This window comes from Quercus robur, chromosome 4, assembly GCF_932294415.1.
Source record: "Quercus robur chromosome 4, dhQueRobu3.1, whole genome shotgun sequence".
NCBI classification, from domain to species: domain Eukaryota; kingdom Viridiplantae; phylum Streptophyta; class Magnoliopsida; order Fagales; family Fagaceae; genus Quercus; species Quercus robur.
In genome coordinates, this window is record NC_065537.1 from 9,304,978 (window position 1) to 9,315,305 (window position 10,328).

The window sequence follows — 10,328 nt, forward strand, 5'->3', positions numbered from 1 at the left end:
TATTAAATTCATAGCTCAATACATTTTTATATGTTTTATTTGGGAGCAAACATATCACAACAAAGCATTAAATTTTTCACCAAAAAAAGCATTAAATTCATACCTCAATAAATTTTTATATATTTTATTTGGAGGCAAACGTGTCACAACAAAGCATTAAATTTTTCATCCAAAAAAAAGCATTAAATTCATACCTCATTACATTTCTATATATTTTATTTAGGAGCAAACATATCACAACAAATCATAATACATTCTTTAAAAAAATGAAACAAAACACAACGAGACAAAATAAATTATACCTCCATTACTTTGAAAATTGGGTTCTTTGATGGTTATGTGAACCAGATTTTGTCTCTTTACACTACAACTTTTCACTTGATTTCACTAAAAAATCACTCATAGCAACATTTGTTTGACGTCACACTGTGCACTTATGGCCTGTTTGGATGTTAAAAAAAGGAGGGGGAGTAGAGTAGAAGGAAGGAGAGTAATTCATTTACTTTGTTTAGAAGTTTTTTAAGGAAGGAGGGGGAGGGATTTGGAGGGGTTTGGAGGGGTTTCAACTACCTCCAACCCCTCATTTTTAATTCCCCCAAATTGGAGAGATTTGGAGGGAGAGTAAAACACATAAATTATTAAATATGTAAATTACCTAATTTACCCTTATTATATTAAAAAAATTACAAGGCATATTTTAACGTTAAAATAAAACACTGTAACCCACAAGGTCTCAGTTCTCTCAAGCTCTCTGTGTTCTCTGTGTTCTCTCAAGCTCTCTCGGCGCTCAAGCTCTCTCGGCTCTCTCAGCTTACACTGGCTCTCTCTCTCTCTCTCAACTTCTTCACTGTTCTCTCTCACGCCTAGCATTCTCTCACAAAGGTAAACTCTATTTTTAATTTCTATTTCATGGGTTTCTTTTAAGTTGAATCAAATAACTATGTTCTTAAAATTGTGATTTTATTGGGTAATTTCTTACTAATTGTGATTTTATGGGGTAATAACATGTTATTTGTGGGTGGGTTTCGGATTTGAGGGCTTTTTTTTCTTAAATTTTAAAGTTTCAAAATATTGCTCATAACGTGTTTGATAAAATGCTTGAGTGAGTCTAGATTGTGAACTTGCATAAATTTGTATATTTTGGCTATGGATCTATGTTTCTTGTTGATTTTTATTGGGTAATTTCTTGTTTTTTGTGAAGGGGTTTCTGATTTGGGTAATTTCTTGTTTTTTTGTTTTTTTTTTTTTTTTTGTGATGATTTGCCTAATATGTTTGTTAATGATTTGCCTCAAATTAAAAAGTGGCATGTTTTAATCATTGAGATAGACGACAATCACTACCATTTTTTCTTTTTTCTTTTTTTAATTCTTTTGAATGATAATTTTGGGTGCGAATGTAGCTCAGTTTGTGGTGCGAATGTATGTTCTAGTTCTGTTTAGAAACCAAGATATCTCATCAATAGTACTGGGTGTAGGGGTATGTAGCTCACTTTGTAGTGCGAATGTCATGTTCTAGTTCTGTTTAGAAACAGGATATCTCATCAACCAGTTAAGGGATTCATAGATCAATTTACTTGAATGAATATAATTTTCTTCCCAGTTTCATATGCATGTCAAGAAGGGAAGTCCATGCTAATGACCATTTATCTGCCTTGGCTTCTTGACTAGACTTGTCCCTTTTACTGTATTTTTCCCTAAAAGCTTACATTACATTGGTAATGTCTCACACTGGGCTTGCAGAAAGAGTCAACATGTGACTATCAATATATATTTGCAAAATGAGGAATAACTAAAAATAGCAATTTCAAGAGCATGCTTTGATAAGGTAGATTTGCTTTTTCAACTTAATCTGTTATACTTGTTAGATGAGTTGTGTTCTTCATAACATACTGGGCTTGGCTCAAGATAGGAGGCATTTTATATAAATACACTTATGCACCAAACCTTAAGCTGCTCGCCTGCCTATGGTCAAAGCCAATATTCATAGTTATGGGTCCTCCAATAAGCAACGGATTGTTGTAGTAGAGTTTAAGGTTGACTTTGTAATAAAAGGGATTACAGGGGAAGATAACAAAATTATTCCTCTTGGATTTGAGCAATGTTGCTGGGTGGCAAAAACAGTTTAGGGCATAAATGAATCTGCTAAGCCAGCTTACCCATTATGCCTTATGACTGTGCTCATTCAAAAACATATTGAGCAATGTAAGAAAGACAAACTCGAAAGGTAACTTCCCAAGACCACCTGCCCTGCTATACAACTACCTAATGCCTTTCCAAAGATCCACTCCATAAGAAGAAGTCCCTAACCTACTAAAATATTCATGCCCCCTCTCCATATTTCTTCTTTATCTCAAGCCTACAAAGCCCTTTCCAGAAAATTTTTCAAAAGCCATTACTTTGGAAGAACTTGATGAAACACTCCTAACCTACTGGAGCACAAACGCCACAACCTATTAAATAGAGATGGCATATGTGAAGATCTACTATACCCATAAACCCATATACCCACACATGCATGCACTCAATGTTAGAATACCGGTTATATGATTGAATTCACCATTTCCTAATAACTTAAAATGGCTATGAAGTTGTTTCTTTTATTTGATTTTAGTTTTAGTCATTACTATAACCATGAAGTGGCATTTCACTAGCAAGCCAAATACTTTCTAAGTTTTATATTCTTATATAATAGATTACACAAAACACATTGAATTGTAATAGCTTAGTGTTTTTATGCATATTATGGATTGTAATAGCGTTTCTGTCATGGGATAATTTTATTAGATGGATAGACAAGAGAATAAAAGGAGACGTGTATTGCAAATTTGGGAATGGAGACGTGGATTATGGGATTGGGAATGGAGACGTCGAATGACAATTGCTTATGTAGTTTGTCTTGTTGCCTATTGGTTAATACTTCGAAGGAGGCCTCAAAGGAGACAAGTAACTTACTCAATTAGTAGTTTGAGTTTAGAAAGACGAAGTGTTCGCGATGAACTAATGAGAGAGATAATTGAAAATAAAAAGTGTCGTGATATTATACGCATGGGGCCTGGAGCTTTTTTAGATTTGTGTGACATGCTACGTAAAGAAGGTGGCCTCCAACCAACACAACGAGCAACGATTGAAGAACAAGTTGCCAAATTTCTTTACATATTATCACATGGTGTAAAGCATCGGGAAATATCTTTTTTTTTCCGTCGCTCTGGTGAGACTATAAACCGTCATTTCCATCAAGTGTTAAGATCTGTGATACAACTAGAAGAGAAGTTTCTGAAACAACCTGATGGATCTCAAACTTCAGTAGAAATACTCAACAGTTCTAGGTTCTTCCCATATTTTAAGGTAAAAAAAAAAATATATATTATACTCTAATAGCTTAATTGTGGTATATATAAAGATTTTAATATATAGAAGTAAGTGCTCAACAATTTTAGTTCTTCCCATGTCAGGATTGCATTGGGGCAATTGATGGAACGCACATTCGGGCAAAAGTTCCTATTGAAGATGCACCAAGATATCGTGGTAGAAAGGACTACCCAACACAAAATGTGCTAGCGGCATGTACATTTGATTTAAAATTTACATATGTTTTGCCTGGATGGGAAGGAACTGCGTCAGACTCAAGAATTTTAAAAAATGCATTAAGTAGACGAGATAAGCTAAAAGTCCCCCAAGGTAATTTTGTTAGAAAAAAAAAAAAAATATATATATATATATATAGCCATTAGTGTATAACAACATAATGAAGCATATCATTCCTATAGGCAAATATTACCTTGTTGATGCTGGATTCATGTTGAGGAGCACGCTTCTTGCACCTTATAGAGGAGTTCGTTATCACTTAAAAGAGTATTCAAGAAATCCACCACAAAATGCTAAAGAGTTATTCAACCTTCGACATTCATCCTTACGCAATGCGATTGAAAGAGCATTTGGAGTCTTGAAGAAAAGATTTCCTATAATAGCAAGCTCAAATGAACCATCTTACGGAGTTCCAACCCAGAAAAAAATAATTTTAGCATGTTGCATTTTGCACAATTACTTGATTGGTGCAGACCCGGATGATAGAATTCTTCATGAGGTGGATGAAGAAATTTTAAACAATCCTGAACCCCATGAACAGCTTGGTGCGCAAAGAGAGAGAAATAATGATGATGTTGCCCAAGGAGAGATTTTAAGAAACTTAATAGCAACTGATATGTGGAGGGATTATACATCCAATCCAACTTGATGTTATTCTAAATTTAATAATTGTAGACAAATGTTTCTAGTGAATTTGGAACTATATCTTTGTTTTAATGGGCTGATTCTCTTTAGAATTGTTTTATTATTTAATTTTCCTTTTATGGACTTATCATTTTGTATATGATACATTTAATTTGCTTGGGATAAACTATTGAATGAGTTTTGATTGTGACTTGAGAACGTGTTTCTTCCTGTGATGTTTGTGTGAGACTTTCCTCTTTAGTATACAAAATGAATTATTCCTCTATATTGTCCTTTAAGTTGCATTGGCAACTTTTTGCTTTCGACTTGCTTATGTTTGCCTACTTAGTTGTGTTGGTAAAATGAGCTTTTATTATTTCAACCATGGATAATGTGTAAATATATTTATTTGCTCAAATATTTTTTTATAGGTTCAAATATGTCAGAAAAAAGGACTATTGATGATGTGGTTAAGAAAGATAGAGAATATTGGACAGCTGTTATGGATGATGCACTTATTGATGCACTCTTGCATCAACATCATCTAGGTAACAGAAATGGTTCAGTCTTCACCACACATGCCTATGACAATATTGTGAAGGAATTGCGAGAAAAATTTGAAAAACCAATAGACAAGCAAAAGGTGAAAAATCGCATTAAAACCATTAAGTATAATTGGTCAGACTGTTATGATGTATTTAAGAATGGATTGAGTGGTTTTGCTTGGAGTCCAATCACCAAAATGTGGAGTGCTGAACCGGAAGTTTGGGAAAGTCTAATCCAGGTTTGTCACTCATACTCTAGGAGTTCAAGACTGTTCTTATTCAATTCCCTGTTTAATTATTAATTCAATGATCAAAATTTCTCACTTCTCATCAATTATCCTTTTAATCTAAGTGAAAATTTATCAATAGTTTCCTAGGAAATTTCTCTTTCATATTCTTCTTTGTATATAGTATTAATGCAATGATTATGACAACCCGATCCCATTTCAAAGATTATCCTTTTAATTTAATGGTATATACTATATATTATTTTCTCCTGATTCGTCTTTGAGAGTGATTTTCAAGAGCATCTTTGTGAGAGAGCTCCAATATTACCCTGCCCTGTTCATTTCCTTTTCTCTTTGGTTTAGTTGTCAAGGTATATACTTTATATAACACATGGTACACTTTGCCCTGCTCGATCAGTTCCTATGTCACAGGATGGGTTGAGTTTAAAAATTCAAACAATTAGATGGCTGGGAAAACAAATGAGTGGAATTAATGTCAATGGTCTTTGATTCAAATGGTGTTAGTACTTAGTAATCATGGCAGGGGAAAGTCACTAACAAAATAATAGATTTTCTGTTCTTTACCTATTTTTTTTAATTGGTCAGACAAATATATTTCTAATGATTAATAAAATTAATAGCTTTGTGTGTAATGGGTTTATTTTGTTGTCATTTTTTAACAGGCTAAACCTAAAGCAAAAGAGCTTAAGAACAAACCAATTCCAAACTACGACAAATTGGTTGAGCTTTATGGAAAAGATAGAGCAACTGGGGAACAATCTGAAACTGCATTAGAGATGAGGCAACGGTGGGCTACTTCAACTGGAGAGGGCTCTATGGAGAACATTGAAGATATTGATCATTTAGTTGCTCAAAATGAAGTTACTTTGGAGAGCTGTGATAATGTGGGTGATAATAATGTGGGTGAAGCCTCCTCAAAAGCCAAAAAGAGAAAAACATCAAAAAATGAGGACATGGAACAAATTATGGGAGCAATTCAAGATGTTGCTTTAGCAATGAGAGAAGGAAATTTAATTTTTGAGAGGAGCTTGGCACGTCTTCCCATTCCTGAGCAAGACGTGTTCCATCTCTTGGATGAGATAGGAATTGATTCTAGATTGCGAATGAGGGCTTATCTCTATCTTATTAAGAATCTAGATATGTTGAGAGCTTTTATTGGCTATCCAGTGGAGGAGCGCAAGGAGCTATTGTTCACAATGATGTCTAGTCCTTAAATTTCTCTAACAGTTAGGCAAGTAATGTTCCAAGACAATTTTAGCTTCTAAAAACCTTTTCAATTGACCATTAAACTGTAAACTCTTGGGATTAATTTTTCTTTGACACTAGCTTGTGTTTATTTTTAGTTTTTCTTTCTAAAACAAGTATGTTGACAATTACAGATATGGTCATAGCTCATTGTAACAGTGTCCTTTTTCAATGGCTTGAAAACTTTGTCTGCTTACATTCATTTTTATGCTTTTCACTTCTTAGTTGTCAGGCATGATACAATGTCATATGAGGCCTTTGATTCAAAAATTGGCTGTACTGCCAATGCTCACCTGCTCCATCTCCCCCACCCCTCTTATATAATTATATATCAAATTTGATTATATTAGAGCTGTAGGCATATTCGATTTGTGAGAGATGACTTCATTCGGCACAACAGCATAGCATTCTATTTAAATGGCGATAAGAATATTCGATTTGTAAGAGATGACTTAATTCGGCACAATAGAGATATTAGAGATATATCAAGTCCATATTCTAGGCCGAAGCTCATATACGAGTTTTTAGCTCAAATTGATTTCTTTTCTTTTGCCTCTTGCATGGTTCTATATGAAGAAGAAATAAAGGCATGTAAAGCTATCAAGCAGCAAATAATAAATAAGGGAAATCAGGCACACTATATGACAGAGAGGTACTCCCAATTTTTTTGACGAAAAGATTTGTAGTTGTTACTCTCAGTCTCATTTTTTAAAGGAAGGTGATCATCTTTCAAGTGTAAATTTGGACTCAATTAATCATGGTTCTATGGAGAACTTCTTGTGGACTAGAAACAAAGTTGAAGCAAGGAAATTAATTTTTAGTAAATGATTCTTCCAATGAGTTGATACACAACACCAGGGGCCCAGTGTATTCAAGTCCCCAAAAGAATTTCTGCTTCAGTTCTGTACTCTCAAAAGTTTTTCTAAAATATTATTTGTTGATAAATCCACCAAGAATCAATATTGGTTACAACAATTTTTTATCAAACTACCAAACCCATGGGATGAGATGCACAGAAAAGGTTATCTGGAATTTCTAATTTGCCAAGGCATGATATTTTTTATTAACCAAAACTCTTTATGCTTCAATGTCATTGTAAGCCCTTGCCGTAATATTCAACCTGGTGGGATGGCTGTGATTATTGAGATAGTCAAAATTCAATATTTTGTTGATTTTTTTAGTAAACAAACAAACCAAACATTTTTTTTCCTATTTTAATTATTATCAATTAAAGATGGTTTTTTTTTAATATAATAAAAAAGTAGAAAAAATATTTAATCATATACTAATGTTGATTATTTAATTCACATAAAAAAATTATCAAAAAAAAAATATATACTAACAAATTAATCATAAATCAATGTTGCAAGTTCATTTTCAAATAGGGGTAAATTTGTCTATTTTAATCATTTCCTCTCCTCTCCATCCTAATTTTGAAAACATCCAAACAAGGGGAAGGGCTAATTACTCCCTTCCCCCTTACTAATTTTAAAAACATCCAAATAAGGTGGAGGGAAATCATTCCCCTCTACTCTCCTCCCTCTCAAAACTTCCAAACAGGCCATTATTTTTTGTCGGCACCAAAGAGTAAGACTTGTGGCTTGTTTTTTTTGAGAATTAACGTTGGGGACTTCAAGAGTGTGCTGCCATTGTTGATGAGCTGTCCTATTCAAATTATGTCAGCACTTTCATCTGACCTGTTTTGTTCTTATTGGCTGGGACTACAAGGTCAGCTTGGTGACCTTGTAGTCCGGGACTAGGTAACGTAGATAACATTGTTTAGCTTACTTTTTATGTTATATAATAAATATATTTGAGTAAAAGTAATCTTTTCATTTTGTTTAGCTTACTTTTTCAAAAGCATTTTTCAACTAACTTCCTGTTCGTTTTTTCTCTGTTCGACCTCTCCTTACCTTTTATGGTAACATGCTTAATTAATAGGTTTTATGATACTGGATGTTGTCTTATTACTTGTTCATTAAGATTATCTAAGCCTACTAGAAGAGTGCAAATGCACATGGAACATTGCACATGCGCTTGTACCGTTGGGCCAGCATTGGTCATCTAAAAAATTTTGGGTACAACCAGACATCCACAAGCAACTACAATATGCTGGCATGCTAGACGCATCACATCATGGCCCCACTTCATTTTCACATAAATAAATGTGCAATTTTTTTGTAATCAGCAATCTGATGCGTGATAGCACAGCACCTGTACATAATGTTGTACTAGCCTTCGTGAATCGTCATATCAAGTCAATTCAAGACATCCAATATCGAACCTCGAAGATGACAAAGACTTATGTACTATCAAGCTTTTACCGAATAGAGATAAACCACCAATTACTGTGAACTCAATGGGCTTTAATTAGCACTCCTTTTAATCATTGAGAAAAAAATTACAGGTTAATACGTAAGTGATAAAAAATCACTTATTGTCGGTTAAGACGGAGCTGTTACAAAAAGTTGTGAAATAGCTCATGGTCTTGGAACCATTTTAATGAGTAAGGCAAAAGCTGACTTTGAAAAATTAATCCATGTGGTTTGACTCATTTGCAGCTTGTCCATATCTTATTTAAAATTTAACACTTTGTCTATTTGAGAGCTCCTTCGTTAGTCTTCTGCTATTCACCTATGTTAAAAACACCTTTTTAAGACTAAAACAAATTTAAAATGAATCAAAGAGTTAGAGTTTAAATTTTTTTCAAAAAAGGATGAATATTACAAATGAAATTCCAAACAATTACAAATCAAATTATTTGAAATTAAAACTTATACAAATCAAATGTCTACATATCACAACAAATACAAGACAATACAACACAAGATTGGAGAGAGAGAGCTCAGAGATATCAATAAACATAAAACAAAAGTTCCACCATGGGTATGGATTTGGTTTAGAATGAAGAGCGAGGAGGAAAGGGAGCGAAGCTTGAGGTCATAGGCTCAGTGTAGACAGTAGATCAGAGAAAGCAGAGAAGGTTTAAGAGAGAAATCGTTAGCCATGGAGATCGGTGAATCTTGGGCCATGGAGATCAATGAAAGCAGAGATGGCCATGGCTCCAGTGAAGCTTTGGCCATGGAGATTGGTGGTGGATCAGCTCCCCCTCTGTCTATCTCTCTTTGAGCTGCTGCTTGTGTGCCTAAAAGTGTAGTATTTTTGAAATTTAAGGTTAATCATGGATATAAGTGTTGTTTGTGGGTAAAAATAGCTGAATACCGTTATTTTTCGAAATGATTAGTGTTTTACGAATGTATTACATTTGCGAAAATCGAGTTTTAGAAACTCGAGTATCAGATCAAATTCAAACATAACATTGAACGTTGGTTTGATATGTCCATCATATTCATAGAGGTACAGTACTACCATGACTTTATGCATGCAGTAGGGGTCCTCTTCTGTAAGGGTTGTGTCAGAAGGACACATGTCTATGTGGGTTGAAAAGTGTCCACCCATTTCAACACTCTTCATCATCACCCACTAGAAACCTCTTTTTTCTTTCTTTTGTCAGGGTCACGTGGGAAAGGTAGTGAAAAACAGGATACATCCTGTACCCGGCATATAAAACCCCCTCGAAAAACAGAGACAAATTGTCAAAATCGAGTTTCACCCACACTCGAGTTTCAAAAAAGGTGTTGAATATTTCTGATAAAACACTAATCATTAAAAAAAAAAAAAAATAGTATTTGGTTATTTTTGCCACAGTTTGTGAACTTTTTTTAATTTTTATTTTACTTGGCTTGATTGGTTTAAGAATGTTCATACTGGAAGAAAAGGGTGTTCTTCAAATAAAGTTTTACAAATTTTAAAATTTTGTTTTAGATCTTATTTCTCTTATTGTTTTATGTATTATTTTGTTTAGGGAGGCGAGAGATATAAAATGCGAGAATAATACATATTTACCATTGTTTTTAATAGAGGTGGATGACTAATGGATGTAATCTCAAGTGGGCAAAGTGTTAAGTTTTGAATCACAAGTAGGCAAAGTGTAAATAGGCCAAACCACAAGTGGATTTACTGTAATTTTCCCTTATATTAACTGGAACGAAATTCATAACATCCTATTTTGCCACCCTAT

General features: G+C 33.9%; 1 protein-coding gene across 2 annotated transcripts; it reads left to right on the forward strand.

The window, feature by feature from the left end:
- The first annotated feature begins 439 nt into the window (after positions 1-439).
- LOC126720527 (uncharacterized) lies at positions 440-6,443 on the forward strand. Of its 2 annotated transcripts, XM_050423031.1 has the most exons (4): positions 440-882; positions 2,785-3,345; positions 3,453-3,678; positions 3,768-4,422. In XM_050423031.1, exons 2-4 carry the CDS (start codon positions 2,785-2,787, stop codon positions 4,232-4,234), a joined length of 1,254 nt encoding a protein of 417 aa, XP_050278988.1. In that variant the 5' UTR covers positions 440-882; the 3' UTR covers positions 4,235-4,422. The 2 variants fall into 2 exon arrangements, with proteins under 2 accessions (XP_050278988.1, XP_050278990.1); XM_050423033.1 differs by lacking the exons at positions 2,785-3,345; positions 3,453-3,678; positions 3,768-4,422 and adding exons at positions 4,641-4,993; positions 5,665-6,443 and having other exon boundaries at positions 463-882.
- Positions 6,444-10,328: the final 3,885 nt, after the last annotated feature.

What these genes read in the sequence shown, in the direction of transcription:
- LOC126720527 (XM_050423031.1), top strand. Translation starts at nt 2,785, where the DNA reads ATGGATAGACAAGAGAATAAAAGGAGACGTGTATTGCAAATTTGGGAA. An exon ending in GGTTCTTCCCATATTTTAAG is followed by an intron (nt 3,346 to 3,452) that starts GTAAAAAAAAAA and finishes TTCCCATGTCAG; the next exon opens with GATTGCATTGGGGCAATTGA. An exon ending in TAAGCTAAAAGTCCCCCAAG is followed by an intron (nt 3,679 to 3,767) that starts GTAATTTTGTTA and finishes TCATTCCTATAG; the next exon opens with GCAAATATTACCTTGTTGAT.